General features: G+C 35.0%; 2 protein-coding genes across 2 annotated transcripts in view; both read right to left on the reverse strand.

The window, feature by feature from the left end:
- Nucleotides 1-249, reverse strand: part of LOC134256629 (neurofilament medium polypeptide-like) — a 5,004-nt gene extending 4,755 nt beyond the window's left edge. The window contains exon 1 of the mRNA XM_062739313.1: nt 1-249. This exon is cut by the window's left edge and continues 543 nt beyond it. Within this exon, the coding sequence (XP_062595297.1) occupies nt 1-249 (249 nt within the window).
- A 5,875-nt stretch (nt 250-6,124) lies between these two features.
- LOC134256625 (dynein axonemal heavy chain 8-like) overlaps nt 6,125-22,861 on the reverse strand; it is a 93,673-nt gene continuing 76,936 nt past the window's right edge. The window contains 14 exon segments of the mRNA XM_062739309.1: nt 6,125-6,637; nt 6,745-6,866; nt 7,117-7,306; nt 7,543-7,695; nt 8,847-9,003; nt 9,560-9,720; nt 10,033-10,134; nt 10,304-10,420; nt 11,862-12,017; nt 12,290-12,442; nt 15,067-15,140; nt 19,647-19,849; nt 20,166-20,284; nt 20,594-20,715. Of these exon segments, the coding sequence (XP_062595293.1) occupies nt 6,350-6,637; nt 6,745-6,866; nt 7,117-7,306; nt 7,543-7,695; nt 8,847-9,003; nt 9,560-9,720; nt 10,033-10,134; nt 10,304-10,420; nt 11,862-12,017; nt 12,290-12,442; nt 15,067-15,140; nt 19,647-19,849; nt 20,166-20,284; nt 20,594-20,715 (2,117 nt within the window). The 3' untranslated portion in view covers nt 6,125-6,349.

Genomic DNA, 22,861 nt, shown 5'->3' on the forward strand with positions numbered 1-22,861 from the left:
ACTTTGCCCTTCTTCACATTGTGTCTCCTTGGTTGCAATTGGTTCAGCCACTGAGGCTCTTTCATTTTCCGGCGGGTCCTGGTTGGAGCTATGGGGGGAATCATCAGAAGGTTGAATATTTAAAGGTTGTATTCTTGTTTTCCGGAATAAGTTGGCTATTCGGCGGATGCCACGAGGGGGACCAGTCCTTCTATTTCTAACCCTATTTACTTCCTCTGGATTAGCGCATTTAGAGTTGATACAGCCCATTTATATTGCGAATTTATTCCCGTCAAAATTATGCAAACATAGATCTATACAATGGCTACACTACTATGACATCACAATAACAATTGTGACGTCATAATAGCTAATGAACTTTTACTTATCATGACGTCACATTTTTATATCCTTTTTGTTCTCATCTGAGTTACAGTGATAGGCCCTAGTTACGTCTTCTTTATAAAACTAAATGAATAAAGAGTAGAAATTAGGGATGTCAACGAATAGTCGACTATTCGACTATCAGTCGAATGGACCGACTATCGAATAATGAACCGACATTCGAATATTTAATAAATGCAGAAAAAGGAGGTGATAAAGAAATTCTCAACTCAAAATTGATAAAGCGTCATTCCTCAAACAATCATAGCATCCGCCCTCAGACGAATAAGAGCTTAAACACAGTCACAGTATATAAATAGATTTTCATATTGTACATATGGAAAGTACAGTAATTACATACCGCGATAATTATTTCTCAATTACCGACCCCCCTTTTTTTGTTATTGTAGTAAATTATGCCGAGCTATATTGGACTTTGAAAGTTACTAACTGGACTTGTACCAATTTAAAATTGATATTATAAATTGATATTATATAATTACCTCTAAGAATGTTTAGACACCCAATTTTACGTTAACGCCCCCAAAATCTACCTGATTCAAGATCAATAATAAACCGCCTGTCAATCATTAATAAAACAATAGCTTCTGATTTGATTGACAGGCCAGCTACCCGTGCTACCTGATAGTCTGAGTTTGTGTGTTTTGAAAACGATTGACTGGTCACGCGTCTTACACTTTCATGTACCCGCCTTGTGTACACGGGGGTTAAAAAAGAATCTTGGTAAAATTTAATTTCAAAAACAATTGAGGGTAGATAATTAAAACATGACTTTCATGACTTATTTGCTTTCAATCTCAACAGCTCAACGTATGTATCGAATTTTTAGGCGATGTGTGCACGGACCGACAGTTCTAAACGCTATTTGCCGATTAAAATTATAACAAATTGGAATATAATAAATAAGAAAAGATATTTTAGCACAAACGGCATAGATCAATAATTCCTTTATCCAATGTTTTATCTTTATATATACGATTCGAATACAAATTACAATCTACATCATGTTCATGTAAAGTTCTGAAGTTTCGAGATTGTAACTTGGTTCGAATTTCCTAACGTCTGCCAATACCCAGTATTCGAAATAAAAAAGTGAATATAAAGACGAAGATCAATTCTCAAAAGTATAGAAATAAACCTTGGAAACAATGAAAAAATTTAAACACGAACACCCGGAAATGGTGAATATTTTCGACACTATTGTTGCTCCGAACGTAAGCAATATTCCTATCGCGGTACATTGTATAAAAGTTCACACGACGGATAGGCCTATGAGGCTATGAATGGAATATTTTATTATATTTTTTAATTTAAATATTCATACTTAATCTTAAAAAAAGATATGCTTACTTTGTAGTTTTATACTCTGTGTTCTTTTCTTCAATTTTACATTTTTTTTAAAATTTAAAACGATATTTCTAAGTTTATGATTTTTTCTTCCATAGATACAGTGTATCGCTGAAAGTATTTATAAATAATTATAAGTTTTATATTGAAATATTTTTATCAATTCAAGTAGTTTCACTCAAATTTAGACACGAAACACAGAATGTTGACCCTGATACCAAACACAGACTTCCTGTGTACTGCTACGTGTATATAAATTTTTGACGTCTTGAGTATTGGGGGTCTCCAGGTAAATAACACCACTGTTTCTTGGACCACTCCCTCTCCTCAGGTAACCGTACGGTAAAAAAAATTGGGTCTTTAAATGCTATAGGAACTCACCAGCGCCGTGAAGTTTTGAAACTTTGTTAATTATTAAAACAATACTCATAGTGAGGACATTTTGATAGCCGGGTTAATCTATAATTGAACAAGCAGTATTTTACAATATCCCCTGAGGTGTGAATAGTGTGTGTTTACCCCTTCCCTTTTCCATTTTATTTTAATGAGCTTGAAAAACACCGTGCTGACAATATTATTCTCTAAGCGAGAATGTACAGGCCAATTTATGAATGTGATTTACGACAATTTATACATTTTGGAAAATTAATTGCTGGCGTAATCTATAATTTCATTTCAACATCTTATTCCACTTTAGATTCCTCTGAATTTTCAGTGGTGTGTAAAACGCGTTGTAGGGCATTTGATGTTACGTTTTACATAAATTTACGAAAATGGTTTTTGATTTATAAATGCGAGTACTATATCGGTGAATTTTTTTTTCTTCAAAATTCCGAATATTCGACTGTCGTTCGAATAATGCAATTGAATGTTCGACTAAGGAAAATAAATATTTTGACATCCCTAGTAGAAACCTATTTTGTATTTCAAAAATTATCCATTTAAAAAAAGTAATACATAATTTCATAATCTAATGACCTGTGTTTGAAATGGTAGTAACTGGAGTAAATCTAAGTAAAATAGCGTTTTTAATAATGTGTTTAGTGCGTGTGTATGTAAATTATACAAAGAGATATGTTACAATAAGAAGCATTGGCAATTCTTATTTCTTTTTTATATATATATATATAAATTATAAAACTAACAAAATCCCACGCTAGATCCACACGTCTTAATTAATTCAGTGTACTTAAATGCATGGCCGTAGGAACCGGGAAGGGGAGCCCCCCCAATAATTTTGCCTATGTACAGCTGTATATAGCAGTATACTGTAGAAAACATAGCTACTGTACTAAATGATCACGCCCCCTCAATAAAAACGTAAGATAACTTTTTTGGGGGGGGGGGGTTGTCTATCCGAATTTTTTTCAACCCGAGAGCTACAGATCTGCAGCTGGGGGCGGGGGGGGGGGGGGTAGCTGCAGATATGTAGCTCTCTGGTTGAAAAAAATATCCGAATTTTTTTTAAACCAGAGAGCTACAGATCTACAGCTGGGGGGGGGGGGGGGGGGGGGGGGGGGGGGGGGGTCAAGAAATTTTTGGTAGTTGAGAGTGCCCCCAAATGAAAATAAACGGCTGGCCCCCACCCCTGAAATTTCTTCCTACGGGCCTGAAAATGCGTGTGAATGCATCGAAGTGCATATGTACAACTGAGCCACTGCTAACATGATAAGATAGTAGCTTTTCGTACTGGTAGATGCTTCGAGATGTTCATCAGGCACAAAAATTTGTTGTCACAGTGACTATCATTCTCCCTCCTGAGTGGATATACGATGAAAGACCATCCCGACACAGGATAATACTGAGGGGCGGGAGAACATTTTTTTTAAATTCTTAAACATGAAGTTAAAATAGTTTTTAATTTGACAAGACTTTGGAATGAATTTTTAAAAAATACAAGTATTATTTATCCATGTCATTTTTTTGCATTGAACACGGACCATAATAAAGAGACAATCAATTTTTTTTTTAATTTACAGATGGCCTAGTCAACAATTCTTCCTAGTAAGTACATATTATAAATCCACCTAAGCCCTTTCTTTGGGTATTCTGATTTATCAAACCTTTAAAATCAATAAAAAACATTTTGCACCAGTGCATTCTATTTTCATTAGATACAAAACTAATACATTATACAGTATACTGTTCCATTCAGTTATACATAACAATGTACAAACAAAAAGGCAGAAAACAAGAGGCCCATGGGCCACATCGCTCACCTGAATAACTTGGGTGATGCAGATCTTTACCAGATTCCCCCTCTTGCTATAGTCCTATCTTGCCCCACTACCCCCTTCCCTTTTATGATTTTAAAACTTTAGAATCTACACTACCCCAGGATGCTTCCACATAAGTTTCAGCTTTCCTGACCCAGTGGTTCTTGAGAAGATTTTTAAAGATTTGTTCTATATATTTCTATGTTAAACTTGGATTCCCTATTGTGGCTCCGCCCTACCCCCGGGGGGTCATGATTGTAACAATTTAATATTTACACTACCCAAGGATGCTTCCACATAAGTTTCAGCTTTCCTGGCCCAGTGGTTCTTGAGAAGAAGATTTTTAAAGATTTGTTCTATATATTTCTATGTAAAACTTGGATTCTCGATTGTGGCCCCGCCCTACCCCCGGGGGTCATGATTTTAAGAATTTAATATCTACACTACTAAGGGTGAAACGTTTACTGAATTTTGTAAACGTTTAAACGGATAGCAGTAAACGAAACGGTACCGTTTAAACGGGAAATATTCTATGTTGGATTTTTATGGCTACTCATTCATGAAACTCGAATTTAATAATCAATTCTTTCACTTTAATATAAGTATGAGCTGTTATTACAAATTTATTGTTGGTCATTGTGATTTAACCGTAAGAATTTGAGGGGCATTAAATTCATTCACTTACGACCTCGTCACCCAACTGCTTGGTTTATTTGGTTACCGGACGTAGAAAAAATAATTGTAAAGATGGATCTTTTAATCTCGAAAAAAGTAAATCAGGACCTGCTGAATGTATTGAAACTTTTCAAAGACTTGTGAAAAATGTATTATATTTATTTAATCAAAATATATCAAGTTTTATATTTCAAGTGTCGTAAAACATCGCTAGTATTAGCAACTCGGAAATCGGAATTAATTATGTTAGCCCGTATCGGGTTTTAGATATTTTCATTCAATATGTTTCCGGTTTAGATTGTTGCTTATCAAATGGCCAAAGACGGTGTTTCTTTTGTAAATTATGAAATAAAACAATTTTTTTTGTGTTAAACTTTATTTCTGATAGACATTGATAATGACCTTCGTGTAAACGTTTACTCAAACTGTAAACGTTTAGAGCATATAATCGAAACGTCGCCGTTTACACGTGTAATCGTTTCGCCCTTATACACTACCCAAAGATGCTTCCACATAAGTTTCAGCTTTCCTGGCCCAGTGGTTCTTGAGAAGAAGATTTTTAAAGATTTGTTCTATATATTTCTATGTAAAACTTGGATTCCCTATTGTGACCCCGCCCTACCCCCGGGGGTCATGATTTTACCAATTTAATATCTACACTACCCAAAGATGCTTCTACATAAGTTTCAGCTTACCTGGCCCAGTGGTTCTTGAGAAGAAGATTTTTAAAGATTTGTTCTATATATTTCTATGTAAAACTTGGATTCCCTATTGTGACCTCGCCCTACCCCCGGGGGTCATGATTTTAAGAATTTAATATCTACACTTCCCAAGGATGCTTCCACATAAGTTTCAGCTTTCTTGGCCCTGTGGTTCTTGAGAAGAAGATTTTTAAAGATTTGTTCTACATATTTCTATGTAAAACTTGGATTCCCTATTGTGTCCCCGCCCTACCCCCGGGGGTCATGATTTTAAGAATTTAATATCTACACTTCCCAAGGATGCTTCCACATAAGTTTCAGCTTTCTTGGCCCAGTGGTTCTTGAGAAGAAGATTTTTTAGTGACCCCACCCTATTTTTGTCTTTTCTTGATTATCTCCCCTTGTGAGGGAACTTGGCCCTTCATTTTAACAATTTAAACTCCCCTTTACCCAAGGATGCTTTGTACCAAGTTTGGTTAAAATTGGTCCATTGGTTCTTGAGAAGAAGTCGAAAATGTGAAAAGTTTACAGACGGACAGACAGACAGACAGACGGACGGACAGACAGACAGACGGACAGCGGACAAAATGTGATCAGAAAAGCTCACTTGAGCCTTCGGCTCAGGTGAGCTAAAAATGGTTGTCCCGGACCTGTCGTCTGGCAATGCTATTTGTCTAGCCCTGAACCCTTGATCCCCCTTTACTTTTTTGATGTCCCCTTCTATTTCGATTCTTCAGGACAACCCAGTATATTGCAAGGATGTACCTGTTCATGTTCCTGTGACCAAAGACAAGAAAAAACTTAACACTTCAGCAATTTATTTTCATTATATTTTTAAATTGTTATATGAAAAATAAGTAATATTATAATAAACCAATTCAACAGATAAATATTATAAGTTATTAAATATTAAATGTCAAACAGTGTATTACCTATAAATTTATAGAGAGTCTAAACAAAAATAAACTTGTTATCAATAAAAACATCTACATGTATGAGGTAACCGTTCCTGAATTCATCCTAAATTTACTTGATGTCACACAGAGCAGCTACACCCCTTAGAATCCAGTGATCGGGACTTTGATTTGTCTTTAATACAATGAAAGTAATGTAGGTGAGATCTGTGCGGTTTGGCTTTTTGTAGACAGGACACTGGTATAACCTAGGGTCTTTGGGGGCTGTGGAATTGATAGCATACATGTGAACTACAGGCATTGGTGTAAAGAGAACTTTGGGTGGGGGCTCACAGAGGCGACAGTTTCTCTTGTCCCAACCAGCACCATCTAGGTAAAGTCCATACACATACACACCCTCCTACAACAAACATTCAAGTTTTCTGTTGAACTCAAACATCAAGAAATCTTGAAAATAGCATATGCACTTCCTTGGACATTTTAAGTAATTAAGAACAGTTGACTCACCACAGGTGGAGCAGTTATGTCTTCCTTCACTGCCTTGATAACCTCATTGTGTAAAGTCACAGAATCAAGAGCCCAACCTTTGTGTGCTCTTGTAACCTCTTGTCTCATTGCAGTCAAAAATCCTAAAATTAACATCCAAAAACTAAATTTAACATACCGGTATAGCCAATAGAATCATGGCATGGACTACTGACAACTCAGGATGAAAACAGATCATAACAAAACAGATCACCTGAGTTATTTGGATGACATAAAATGATCATTACTGAATCATAACACTGGATAAGTATCTATTAGTAAATATCTTTTGCAACCTTTGAAGAACTCTTGATAGGAGTGGATAATAAATGAATTGTTTGCCATCATTCAAACCTTGTGGGTTGAAAAATCCTGTCATCCAGAAAGAATCTGGTCTTCCAACAAAAACCCAAGTAGAAAACTGGTCATTTCTTTCCAAAAGTTCTGTGAACCAAAATCCTAATGTTGATGACTGCCAAGATATTTTTCTCCATAAACTGGGGACTTTTGCATCAAACATGTTGTCAAGGGCATCTCGAAGATTCTAAAAGATAGAAATCACGACACTATAAACCTCAATGCTTATAGTAATAATATATTTTGTACCAATAAATCAGCATCATTCCAAAACTCTTATTGTGGCAATAAAGCAAGTACCTGTACTAATTAAGATTCAATATATATAATATACTGACCCCCACTATATCTTGACAAAACTTGTGTTCTTGAAAACGATAACTTTTATGTTCCCTACTAACATTATAATGTAGAGAATCCTACCTCAGACATAATGATTGTACCATCAATGGCTAATTTTAAATCTGTTAGGGTGACACGGACTGTGGAAATCACACGTTGCATCCTATCTATTTCTTGCTTTAAGAATATATTAAGAGGATGCAGGTTTCCATACTTTTTCAGTCTATCTTTAACCTGAAAAAAGACATATTATTAGCATTAATTCTCGACAAAAAATTAAATCAAGTTGGTTCCATAAGTTTGAAAATTGAAATTTAAGACAACAGTACTTTTGAAAAACAAACGGATCAGGTCAAAGAGCCTTGAGAGTCAACTGAAAACAACCTAGCACTCTCTGGGGCACAATGATTTAAATGTTGTTGAATCACCAGAGGACAAAACAAGTTCTTGAGAAGATTTTTAAATACCCTAACCAAAGAACAAGGTTCACTTTTGCCTTATTTGGCCCTGTGAATTTCTGAAAAACTGAAACTGCATAGTTTTACTTAACAGTGCATTAAATATCACTTACATCTTTGGTGACTGCGTATCTATAAAAAATGACGTCATTTTCTGGCTAGTCAATGCATTATGACATCACGAAATGCGTCAATTTCCTCATATTCTGAAAAAGTCTACTAAAACGGCCAATTTTTAAAGCTATTTTTTGATATTTAATGTAGAGCGCAACATCTGATCTAATATATGCAACCAGTAAATGATAGAACTGTTTCTGAGGATTAATGGACATGTTTTATTTTTTAGATCAGAGAGTGCGCTCATATAATTTTTCTTCACTAAAAGTACTCAATTATACCTGTTTATCTAAAAATTCAAGAACATTGCAATTTCATAAAGCCAGTTCTCCAAGACCTAGACTTTTAGGATAATTTTTTTAATAGGATATGAACGCATCAAGTCTCTATTTTATTTTAATGTTTCAAATAGAAAATCAAGTGTTGATCAATTAATCGGTATATCTACAGGGCCATTTTATACATAAAGTGAACCAACTTCTTTTCACTTTGATCTCCCCTTGGAAATGGGTATTTCCCTTCATTTGAAAAAACTTGAATCCCCTTTATCCAAGGATACTCTGTAACAAGTTTTGTTGAAGTTGTTCCAGTAGTTCTGGCCAAGAAGATGAAAATGTGAAAGTTTAGGACAATGATGACATGCAGTGCCGATGACAGACAACAGACAAATTTTTATGAGAAAATCTTACTTGAGCCTTCCACTCAGGTGAGCTAAAAATTAAAAATTATATTTCTGCTCCAAAATATCTAATGACAAAAATATTTCAGTTTTTAGTATATTTCTCAAAGTCGTCCTCTTCAGAACAGTACCTCGTGAGGCAGGTAATCCACAGGAAGTTTGGACAACATGTCGGTAGAGAGTTTATAGACAACACTCTCTCTGGTCTCCCCTCCTCCCCCTCCACTGTCTTTAGGCTGAATGCTCATGATTGTATCCAGAACATCTTTGGACAAGTTTGTTTGATATCTGAAAGAAGTGTTATCACAAATTAAAAGCCACATTGAATACTAGGGGTATATTAGCATGGAAATGAAGACTACTCACTTGAAGGCAATTCTTATTAGGTTTGTCATAATTTTATCATATAAAAGACAGATAATAAAGAATTATAAATCTCATTATTCCATTAAAGAAAACAAATCAAGAACAGGGCAAACATAAGAACCCCCTGGAAACACCAGAGGTGGAATCAACTGCATTGGAGGTTTGCATGAAAAATAATCTGAATTTTCTGAAAAGTTGACACAGTCTATAAGAGCTTCAAAATATGTTTTTCTTATGACCTTAGCCCAGATGACTTTTGAATCTTTAGGTGTCGTGTCTCTATTAAGTGTATTGTGAATCAGTCTGGGTTGACATATACTCAATTTTTCCAGACAAACTTTGTAATTTCATTAGCCTAAATGTATTGCCACTTGGACCAAAAGGAAATCAGATCATTACTACCTGAAATATCTAAGTAATGGGTTGCCACGTGTTTGTAAACCCACCTCCCAAAATTAAATGGTAAAATCAAACTCACGTGATATCAGCATTTGGATGCAACCCAAAAGCCTCTGGAGAATCCACTAGTGGCAAATTTGCTATGAAGTTCATGATATCACTAAGAAGTTTCATGTTTGGTATTTTGTATCCAGTATAAAATTGGAAGTTTGGCTGGAACATGAAATCTCCAAACCATACCTGAAAGAAAAGCAGACAACGTCAGATTCTTTTGCAAGCTTGGAATACATAGAAATTGTTTGTTAATATACTCCTTGTTTTCTAGTTTTTAATGATGATACAAAGATCATTCACAGAGAAACTCTTCGTTCAACATATTTGAGTTTTATCCTTTATTATAAAAAAAATACACTTAAAATGACACAACAATGCATTTTAATATCTAGTGTAAATACCTTTAGCATATAGAGTCAGATATAAAAGTACATGTAAACACAAACACATTCATAGTGTGTTTCATACATAATAATTATCTAGATATTACTATCTTACTCTTGCGAATGTATTAAGAAGTCTCTTGTCATAATCATCTGTAACTCTCCCTCCATACTGCACTTCACCAAGCATGTAGCGAACTGTTGTCCAAGATATTCCCTAAATTCAAAAAAAAAACAAAAACAAAAAAACAAACAAAACAAATACAAAAAAAGACAAAAACAATGTCTCCCCTTTGGAGGAAAGACATAACAAATGCTTGTAAAATTGGAACTTGGAGCAGTCAGTTCTATAATTTGCTGACACTGGATGTGAAATAGAACCTTACCCTTTTGACATCCAGATCATCCAGATGATTCTGGACAAACTGTACACTGGCTGTCCAGTCTGACGAGTTAAACTCATACGGAATATTCCAACCAAGAGGGCCAAACTTTCTTCTTTCCTAAAAAATGTCATAGTCGATACTCACCATTTTTTAAATTCAAAAATATTTACATTTCACTGAAAACAAGAGCCCCATGGGCCACATCGCTCACCTGAGCACTGTGACTAGGAAAAAATCAATTCTGATCAGTAAATGCCCAAGTGGTCCCAATCCTAAAAGGGGTGGGGGGGGTTATGATTTGAACAAACTCGTATCTGTGCAAACTTGAATCTACATTAACTAAGGATGCTTACATATTTTTTTGACTAACTGTGGCTATTTTTCCCTATAAGTTGAACTTTTATTGTGGTCCCGCCCAACCCTAGGGGTCATGATTTCACAAATCTGTATCTAAACTACCTGAAGATGCTTCAATATAAACAAGACCATTCATGACTTTGCTGTTCTTGAGATTTTTCCTATATACTCCTATGCAAAACTTTGATCGTCCATTGTGGCCCCGCCCTACACCCCGGGGGTCTTGATTTGAACAATCTTTAATCTATACTACCTGAAGATGCTTCCATATAAATATGACCAATCATGGTTTGCTGTTCTCAAAAAGAAGATTTTTAAAGATTTTTCCTATAGATTCCTATATAAAACTTTGATCCTCCATTGTGGCCCCGCACTACCCTAGGGGTCATGATTTCACAAATCTGTATCTAAACTACCTGAAGATGCTTCAATATAAACAAGACCATTCATGACTTTGCTGTTCTTGAGATTTTTCCTATATACTCCTATGCAAAACTTTGATCGTCCATTGTGGCCCCGCCCTACACCCCGGGGGTCTTGATTTGAACAATCTTTAATCTATACTACCTGAAGATGCTTCCATATAAATATGACCAATCATGGCTTTGCTGTTCTCAAAAAGAAGATTTTTAAAGATTTTTCCTATAGATTCCTATATAAAACTTTGATCCTCCATTGTGGCCCCGCACTACCCCCGGGGGTCATGATTTGAACAATCTTGAATCTACACTACCTGAAGATGCTTCCATATAAATATGACCAATCATGGCTTTCCTGTTCTCAAAAAGAAGATTTTTCCTATAGATTCCTATGTAAAACTTTGATCCTCCATTGTGGCCCTGCCCTATCCCCAAGGGTCATGATTTGAACAAATATGAATCTACACTACCTGAGGATGTTTCCACATAAGTTTCATCTTTCCTAGCCCAGTGGTTCCTGAGAAGAAGATTTTTGAAATGTGCCATTAATTTTTCATTAATTTTTAATGATCTCCCCTTGGAATGGGGTGTGGCCCTTACAAACTTGAATCCCCTTCATCCAAGGATACTTTGTGGCAAGTTTGGTTGAAATTGGTCCAGTGGTTCTTGAAAAGAAGTCAAAAATGTGAAAAGTTTACAGACGTACAAAATGTGATCAGAAAAGCTCACTTGAGCCTTCAGAACAGGTGAGCTGAAATTTTTTTTTTCTTTTCAAAACAAACCTGAACAACTGTGTGGAGAAAGGACACTGCAAAGAGCATAGGTCTCCACTGAACCATGTTGCTAACATCAAGAAAGTCTTGAGTAATTCCAGCGTAAGTTCTCTTCAATCCTGCCTTGATTCCTTGGGGTGGTTCATTTGTGAATTTAATGGATGTCTGAAGTTGACAAAAAAAAAAAAAATACAGATGTCATCAAAAATGTCATCTTCATTCATGTTTTTGTTGTTGGTTCTCAGCCAGTCAAGTACATGTACTGTACATCAACACATTTTCATGAAACCTTGTTTTTAAGAGATATTATCAAATTTAAAAGAGAGACAAAAGTTTCATTGGCTATCGATGAATAATCTTATAATAATAATCTTGTGTGATTGAAAATAGTTTTCATGATAAAAATATTTTATTGTGGTTGAGTCATGGGTGTAAACCTGTAGAAGACTGATTGGAAATCCAGCATGTTCTTCAGTTGTTATCCACACCCGGAACGCATCATTGACTTGTGGTGTATCGGTTACTGTATCTAACAGTTCATTCATGTAATCCAGACCTAAATGACAGTTCTGTAATAATGCCCATCCACCCTGAAAAACATACATTAATGTTAAAAGTATGATCTTTTACTTGAAGGTCACATAAAAACAGGAAATGGTCTTATTTATTTCAGTATCCATCGCAGAGTACCGTAATTTTCGGATTATAGGTCGGTACTTTTTTTCTCAGAGCGCTGAGGTCGACCAATATACGATTTCGACCTTTCTAAGGCTCGAGTTTACGAAAAATGCCCCAAAATCAATAAAATTTACGTCAATTTCAAAGCAAATCTGTGCCACTTTCATAACTTTCTTCATTATTTTACGCAGAAAAATTAATGCCCAGGTAAACAATTAAAATATTTATTCTATAGCTTTCTTACAAAATAAATTCCATTACATATCCGTTGATGACAAAGGAAAAAAACTGCTTCATCAAAAAAAATAATTCCTCAACGTGTTATCCATTGCCATCATGCGGTAGCCATCTTGTGAAGTTAGGAAGTCGCTACCGTTTACTAAAAGTAAAACCCCAACCGTATCAAAATTTAAAATACGGAAAAAATTTCAAGGTTTTACCATTTATTAGTAGATAAATTGAAATAGTATTAATTTTATTTATTGTGACAGTCTTATATTTATTTAAGTGTAAAATGAGTGAAATAAATATTTGCCAGTCAATTCCTAAATTTAATTACCAAATAAACCGATAGTCATTACAATATATTTTTTTATTTTATTTAATTATAATACCGGTCAAACGAATTAGCGCTATACAAAGATTGGCTTCTAACAGAATTTTAATTGTCTCACAGATAAAAGGATTTACACTGTGTGTATACACAAAGGTTATAACGCCTGTGTTGGTTTAATACCCGCAGGGCATGATTAGCAAATCCACGTGCCGTTATAGGGTATTAGTGTTACACATCATTGAAGAAACAAAGCCATGAAATTCATAATGACGGTCAAATTGTGAATGTACCGGTACTCTCAATTAAATATATAATTAAACTTATAGCATGGTAATATTATTTCAATTCTTTACTGTTGTTTTATATATACATTCAATGGTCGTTTGCGGGTTTTAGCAAATCCCTGAAGAACAAAACTGAAAATGGCGGACATCGAAGCGATTGTCGTCCACCGGTAAATAATGTCTGAATAAAATATATTAGGAATGTGTCCAAGTTGTTCTGAAATCAGACTGATTATTCTTTGTTCTCGGGTATTTCCCGAATTATAGCTGTAAAATGAGAACGTATTTACGTGTTATTTATGCCTCTGGTTTAACAACAGTATGAAACTACGGAGGCATTGAACAGGCAAGTTGGAGAAAAATTAGTTAGAATAATCTAACTGTGTCTCGGTACAAGCCCTCACCACAGTTAGAATACGTCCCATATACTTGCAATGTAGCGAATCGGAGCGGATCCGCTCCGAAACGATTTTAAACAATATAAAATGATTTGCACCGGGAATAACTACCAAAATAATCAAAACAAACCTTTTTGAGATTGCTTATGCCTTTTATCCCAAGAAATAATCCATATATATATACGAAAATCAAATTAATTTTCTCAACGTTTTTCTCTCGATTCAAATTACCTCCATGTTTACATTCGGAACCCTCTAGATTGTTCCTAGTAAATGCACTATGCGAGTTATCGCCCGTGTTTCTTTTTGCTACATTACGAATACACGGAACGAATTCTATCGTTAAACCGGGTCCGTAGGACAATATCATTTTAACGATAGAACATTCTATCTAGAGAAAAATAAGTAGTAACACAATTCAACGAAGTTTTAACTACATTTTTAAAAAAACTTTATTTAAATGCTGTACTCATTAAAATACCTGTTTGTTTTCTTGATACGTTCATGTCACGGAATAACCCCGGTAATTCTAGAGGTTTACCTGTTCTGATACGTTGTATCTGTGTAAGAATCTTTAGAAAACGGGAAACAAAGCCTCGTCCTATATAGTAAGTTCGTCCTATCTTAGAATTTTTCAAAAGTTAAGGCTGAAAATGAGCCTTTCGACCTATATACCCCATCGACCTATGACCCGAAAATTACGGTAGTTTCTTTTAAAAATCAAAATTGTATCTACTGAATTATATAGCTTTGTTAAGTTATTTGATATACCAAGTTTTACTAAAAGCAGACAAAACTATGTAGAAGGGATAAATTCTAAAGGAATTTTACAAAATTTTCCTTTTTAGTTATCAATATGCAGTCTTAGAAATCATATTATATGTACAAATGTCTCCTAGATAAAATTTTAATTGAAATTATTTTACATACTTGTGAACCAGGTTCAGTTGAAATCAGACCATCTATAGGTAATTACAACATACTGTGAACTTATTACATTTGGCTGTGTATTCTTTTTAGCGCCTTTGGCGGAAAGAAACGTCCGCTAACTCAAGTACAGCACTAAATGTCTTGCACATATACTCATAAATAAGAACATGAAGAAATGCGCTAAATCAAATCTACGCTAACCTGTTCAAAAATCAATTTCCGCCAAATATCGTACACGCCAAATATGATACATTTACAGTATAAAAAAATCCCTTGCGTATCCAACAGGGCAAAAGGAAAATTAAACATAATAATTAAAAATAAAATGAACAAAAATGCAATTAACACAAAATTGTTAACAAGCTTACGGTATGCATGAACTGAGCAATTAATTTTCTAGCATGAACCTCCTGACCCTGACCCATAGAAATAGCCCTAAAATCTTTGTGAAAAAATAACATCTTATAAGAATACATACCTAATAATGTAAGAGTACGTAGTAAACAGAGCAATCTTAACATTTCTACCATTCAAATATTTGTGAAAAGGACATATAGAACACAAGTAATAGCTTAATGGTACATAAAAAGAGACCTACGTGTTGATAATAGCATTAACTCAAGTCACATTTCTTTTATGATTAAATTTTGGGCAAGATTCTAACTGCCCAAACCAAGATTCTAACTTCTAGCTGCAGCATGTGAGTTAGACTTTGGCAATACTTAGATTCACTACAGACCTCTTTTGTCGTCATGGCTATGCTTAGAATCACTACAGACCTCTTGGTCCTGACAAATCTTTGTGTTCATGGCTATGCTTAGAATCACTACAGATCTCTTGACCAATCTGTGTGTTCATGGCTATGCTTAGAATCACTACATACCTCTTAGCTAATCTTTGTGTTCATGGCTATGCTTAAAATCACTGGAGACCTCTTGGTCCTGACCAATCTTTGTGTTCATGGCTATGCTTAGAATCACTACAGACCTCTTGGCCAATCTTTGTGTTCATGGCTATGCTTAGAATCGCTACAGAACTCTTGGCCAATCTTCGTGTTCATGGCTATGCTTAGAATCACTACAGACCTCTTGGTCCTGACCAATCTTTGTGTTCATGGCTATGCTTAGAATCACTACAGACCTCTTGGCCAATCTTTGTGTTCATGGCTATGCTTAGAATCACTACAGAACTCTTGGCCAATCTTTGTGTTCATGGCAATGCTTATAATTGCTACAGACCTCTTAGCCAATCTTTGTGTTCATGGCTAATACTTAGATTCACTACAGACCTCTTAGCCAATCTTCGTGTTCATGGCAATGCTTAGAATCACTTCAGACCTCTTGGTCAATCTTATTGTTCATGGCTATGCTTAGAATCACTACAGACCTCTTGACCAATCTGTGTGTTCATGGCTGTGCTTAGAATCACTACATACCTCTTAGCCAATTTTTGTGTTCATGACTATTGCTTAGAATCACTTCAGACCTCTTGACCAATCTTATTGTTCATGGCTATGCTTAGAATCACTACAGACCTCTTGGTCCTGACAAATCTTTGTGGTCATGGCTATTCTTAGAATCACTGCAGACCTCTTAGCCAATCTTCATGTTCATGGCAATGCTTAGAATCGCTACAGACCTCTTGGCCAATCTTTGTGTTCATGGCTATTCTTAGAATCACTACAGACCTCTTGGTCCTGACCAATTTTTGTTTTCATGGCTATGCTTAGAATCACTGCAGACGTCTTGGTCTTCACCAATCTTTGTGTTCATGGCTATGCTTCGAATCACTATAGACTTCTTGGTCTTGACCAATCTCTGTGTTCAATAAGACCTCCTCATGGATAGACATGAACTTTTACAATCACTTGCCCTTTGGGCAAGTGTACTATAATTTTGACTTGCTTAAATGCAAAACTTGGTTTCCCAAAATTTTTTTAAAAAGAAAATCCATGCGGTTACTGTATCTTAATTTATTGTTTGTAAATATTAAAGTGTGACAAATTGATTTCTATTTTGAAGTTACCTGCCGGAAAAAATGTTGATGTGACGGTGATGCTGCATTTGTTAATTTCCTGTTATTTACTATTCTAAAAAACACACAGCTGTGCAACTTATTATTTCCTTACAATTTTTATCTCAATATTTTATTTTTTTCCTAAAAAATTGAGGTCATGCTAAAAGAAGACAGTTGCCATGTGTTGAATCAAGATACATCATGCACCAAGAATAAGTAGTGTTCTCTATATTCTGTGAATGAATAAAGAAACTATAATATCTATTTCATTATAATAATGTACTTAGTTGTCAGACGGAGATGATATTTTTGAAAACTACATAAGAAAACAGAATAACGAACCCAATTTCTTAATAAAGGTAGCTACTGAGGGATTCCGAATGCAAAAACAATGTCCCATTTTTTTTTAGCAGAAATCAAGTGTTTAATGTGATGTTTATGAACTAATGTAAGCTTAAACAAGAGGCCCAGGGGCCACAGCGCTCACCTGAGCACATCAGCTAGGAAAAAGCACAAATCAGATCAGAACTGAGTTTACTGAGAGGGGGGGGGGGGAGAGGAGGGCTTAAAATTATAACCCCCCAGGGGGTTATGATTTGAACAAACTAGAATCTACACTACCTAAGGATGATTCCATATAAATATCACTAATCATCGTTTTGAAGTACTTGAAAAAGAAGATTTTAAAAGGTTTCCCTATATATCCCTATGTAAAACTTTGGTCGGCCATTTTAGCCCCACCCTAGCCCTGGGGGGTCATGATTTGAACAAACTTGAATTTACACTACCTGAGGATGATTTCACATGAGTTTCATCTTTCCTGGCCCAGTGGTTCTTGAAAAGAAGATTTTTAAAGATTTTACCTATATATTCCTATGTTCAACTTTGGTCGGCCATTTTGGCCCAACCCTAGCCCCGGGGGTCATGATTTGAACAAACTTGAATCTACACTACCTGAGGATGATTCCACATGAGTTTCATCTTTCCTGGCCCAGTGGTTCTTGAGAAGAAGATTTTTAAAGATTTTTCCTATGTAAAACTTTGGTCGGCCATTTTGGCCCCACCCTAGCCCCGGGGGTCATGATTTGAACAAATTTGAATCTACACTACCTGAGAATGATTCCACATGAGTTTCATCTTTCCTGGCCCAGTGGTGCTTGAGAAGAAGATTTTTAAAGATTTTTCCTATATATTCCTATGTAAAACTTTGGTCGGCCATTTTGGCCCAACCCTAGCCCCGGGGGTCATGATTTGAACAAATTTGAATCTACACTACCTGAGGATGATTCCACATGAGTTTCATCTTTCCTGGCCCAGTGGTTCTTGAGAAGAAGATTTTTTAACAATGCCATTATTTTTTCTCTAATTCATAATTATCTCCCCTTGGAAAAGGGCGTGGCCCTTCATTTGAACAAACTTGAATTCCCTTTACCCAAGTATACTTTGTGGCAAGTTTGTTTTAAATTGGCCCTGTGGTTCTTGAGAAGAAGATGAAAATGTGAAAAGTTAACGACAACAACGACGACAGACAACGGACAAATTTTGATCAGAAAAGCTCACTTGAGCCTTTGGCTCAGGTGAGCTAAAAAGGTTTCTATCAGAAATATCCACTTGCCCGATCGGACAAGTACATCAATAGTTTAACTTGCCCGAATTGAGAATTTACTTGTCCTGGGCAATCATACAACCATTAATGTGGATCCCTACTCCTGGACTTCCAAAATAAGCTACTACTTATTGTGATTACAAGTGACCATTTTGCCATATGCTATCTTTCACAGTTTCAAATTTTTTTCAAAGTAATAGCACAAGCAAGAATTTTACTTTTCTGGACCCTTGATATGACCATAAGTCATAAACAAACAAAAGGCCTATGGACCATATCACCCCCACATTCCTATGCATAGTTTTGATTTCCGGTTATGGCCTTGCCCTTTCCCTGTTGGTCAGGATTTGACTTCTTAACTAGGTACCTAAGGCTATCTAAATTTAATTCCCTGGTTCTCAGGCCAATTTTCTCCAAAACAGATGCGGGAGGGCGGCATTTTATTTTTCATTTTATTGGCAATAAAGTAGATGAGGGAGTTTTTTTTTTTATTTTAATTTCCGAATTTTCTTTAACATAAAGATAATTTTTTAATCACAGATATACGTTCCATTTCTGATAAAAATTTCTGCTTTATCCATTGCTTAACAGCGTGTAAACATCGTAGGTAATGTCCTCGAATGTATTTTCAAACGAAGTAGCCAAAATCTCATTGTAAATGGCTACCGGAAGTGATATTTGAATACTAAACTACAAAACAAATGAGGTCGGAATTTTTTTTCCCGGATTGGTCTCCGCAATACCAACTTTTTATTTTATCAAAAATACAATAAAATCGGCAATGCGGCTACCTCAAAACGGATGTGCGCGGGCCTGAGAACCAAGATTTCAATTTTATATGGCCTAAGAGTGCTTTTTTGTTAATATGACTAAAATTGGCTTTGCTGTTCTTGAGGAGAAGATATTTTACAAAATATTCCTAAATAATTCTATGTAAAACTTTGATCACATGCTGTGGACCTGCCCAACCCATGGGGATTATAATTTGAATAAAACTGAATTTACAGTATACAGTATACTTTCTTTAAGTTTCAGTTTTTCTGGCCCATTGCGTCTGAAAAAGATTTTTTAAAAGTTTCCATCAAATTTTCACAAATGCTTTATTTTTTCCCCTTGAAAGAGAGCTTGGCACTCTATGTGAACAAATCTGAATCCCCTTTACCCAAGGATGCATTGTGGAATCTTTGAAATTGGCCAAAACCTTCTGGAGAAGAATATGATATTATTAAAAGCTTACAAATGTCAACAATGACAGACAACAGATAAATTTTGATCAGAAAAGCTAAAAACTCTCTGACAGATAAGTTCAAGTTTCAAATGCATTACCTAGATGAACTTTCTTTGACAGTGACTCGATTTGATTGGTGGGGTCAGATCCCATTGACAGAAGACATATAAGGGGTGTTCTGATGTCACTCTCCTCCCAGGTCTGTGTCAAGTTAAGGATGACTGATTCCGCATATCTTGGACCCATGGAGTCTGCTATGTACTTCCTGGCCTGTGGAATAGCTCGGTCTGGACACCAAGATCTTGAAAGAAGAAATCAAAATAGAAAGGATTTTTTTCTTTTAAAGCATTACAATTAGACTTGTATGTGCACTGGACAAATGCAGATGCAAAGTACGTCAAATAAAAACATCTTTCACATGATTAATATAAGCGATGAATTATCCAAAACTTCAGCTTACAGAAAATTTTGCTGTCTGAAACACAAATTTTATAAAAAGAATGGCAACATCTGATAACAAAAAAAAAAAAAAAAGACAAATAAGAAAAGAAAGAGATCATTTGAGCTATAGAAAAGCATAATTGAGCCCGCAGCTTATTATTAGAGATAAATAATACCTGATTAACAGAAGTCTCCTATATGCATCTAATGATGTATGATAACCATCAGGAATGTGCTCCTCCTCCGGGGCATCAGTATCAAACCAACTCTTCCAGGCCTTCTCATTTCTGGACACCTTTGAATGCAATTTTATGTAAAGGTTTACCATAGTACAAATTGAGTTTTTTTTTTTAAAGTGTATTATACTTGGAAATGAAGTTTATGAGGTCCAAAAAACAGAATACACCCAGATAAGCTTTGACAAAATTAATGCACATGCATGTGAAAAATTAAATCCTTATTTTTTTATTCAAAACTTATACCCATACTTTAATTATATGAAAAATAGATCAAATTTCAAGGTCTTGGACATGATGCATTTATCAATTTATATGAAAAAAGAAACTGCTTTTATAATAATAGATTTGGAAGAATGTAAAGATACCTGATTGAGAATTTCAGAAAACTGTGGTAGTCCACTAAGTTGCACCAAGTTTAACCAGGTCATATCAGAAATCCACTTTGAAGGTTTTGGCATAACAGCATTCAAGTCAAGTGCAGCACCACCTGTATAGGATATTACAAATGCTTTGCACTATTCTCTGTAGAGGAAAATACCTATAGACTACCAATGGCCATAGGCCACATTAATTACCTGAGCACTTTGGCTAGAGAAAAGCAGAAACCAATTCAATTCAGAAAAGTTTAAATTTTTAAATGCTATATATAATCCTAACCTTCCTCCACCACTAAACGACACTAATTAAGGATAATTCCATATCTCTTTGACTTACTGCAAAGTCATACATGCCAACTTTCCCGATTTAGGCGGGATTCTCCCGATTTTACCCTTTCATCCCGCCTTCCCAATCGGGAGAGAAAAATGGCCCCAATTTCCCGATTTGAAAAAATTCAGATTTTCAGTTTCCCTACCGCCGAATTTTGTCAATTGTGATAAGAAAACCAGAGTTGTTTATTCAATGCACACAAATAAGTCTCATTGTTTATTTAGCATGCAGAGTTAATTAGCCACGGGAAATCACTTCTCGCTTCAACGCACACGCTGCTGTCCAGGTACAGGTAGCTTATAGCCTGGAGCAGTTAGGGGATTAATCTTTTTAGTTTGAAGGGGTATGCGAAGTGAAACACATAGATTAAGGAGGCTCATTACACCACTTTTTGATGACGTACTACACAAAAACAAACCTCCATTGTGTCGGCCGGTTTGCTCAGGGAACGAGTAGTGTAGGAACCTCTATAATATGACCCTGACCTTTAAAACGCTTTAAAAATAGATGAAACATGCGGTGTTGTAAACAGTGAAAACAAAGTAACGGATTCATTATGCATAAACCAAGAAGAATTGCTTTTAGGCAGAAACAAAAGAAAGCAACAATCAAATCTTCGCCAAACAAGTAATGTCAATTTCATAGCCATGCATGCAGTGAACTCTATCAATCACTGACATTTATGTATGGAAGAAATTCGAGTTAAAATCTTCAACCTTGTTGAAATTAAAATTTTATTTAATTGCGCTATTTACTGTGTTGGTGTTAAATTTATATATCTGTTTTATTGATTTAAATGTATACTCTGGCAATTTAAAGCTTTAATATGAATTTCAGATGTAATGTCAAACGTTCCATAGTGTTTTGAGTCTTGGCTAATTAGGAAAGATAACTCTTGAAAGTGGACTTTTTATACCAAATATTTTTTAAATTGGATTTTTCATTTCGTTTAAACATTCTTCATTCAATTTGACACATGTAATTCATTGAAATACATTCCTTGTCTCTTAAGAACACACTTTTTAAACATTTTATGCATAGATTAAAAAGATAATGACATTAATTTTTTTTTAGGAGAAAATTATTTTTTCTAATAAAATTATTATCAGGTATTATGAGGTATTTTCACTTTGTGTACTTGTCTTAAAAAGATGCCCATCATTTGACACTGAAAGTTCTGAAATTCTGTGAATAATAAACCTAAAATAAAACATTTCACTAAAATAAAACAAAAACTAAAAAATTCTATAAAAAATATTCATGATATCAATCCCTCCATCTGGATATTTGACATCTACATTATAAACGGTGCTGTATTGAAATCTAAAATAAACTGTAGATGTAATGAGCCACCTTAAGGGCTTAATTATTAGTAATTGTATTAAAAAAAAAAATTAAAGTCAATAAACTGATCATCAAACAATAAAATTGGAATCCATGAAGATCGTTTTTTTGAAAACGAAAGTAGAAAATTTCAAAGCATATATAGCTGCTGATTTTGACTGCTAATAATAAAAACATTGTATAGTTCGTCAATTAAAAAAAATATTGAAAATAATTTAGATTAAATAATACTCTCATGTTAAGTACACTAAATTTCTCCCCTCCCCATTCTCCCATAGATCATACTCATATTGTACATTGTATAATCTTTGTTAAATTTATATATGTCAAGGAAATACCAGAGACCCATATGGCATTACCAAGACTGCAAAAGTTCATCATGTTCATGATGTAGTCTTTTACAATTTTAATTTTTCTTTGGGAGAAATTCATGATTTAATTAGGCCTATCTCTCCAAATTGTTTTGTGTGTGAGATAAAATAATCATGCACTGTCTATATACTTACTTATAGGAAATAAAGTGACACTTGATTTTAAGGGTACATACCAGAAACAAAATGTAAATTGATAGAACAGAGTGA

Source organism: Saccostrea cucullata, unplaced genomic scaffold (assembly GCF_032062105.1).
Source record: "Saccostrea cucullata isolate Sc308-1 unplaced genomic scaffold, CSIRO_AGI_Scuc_v1 ctg4094, whole genome shotgun sequence".
NCBI lineage: Eukaryota > Metazoa > Mollusca > Bivalvia > Ostreida > Ostreidae > Saccostrea > Saccostrea cuccullata.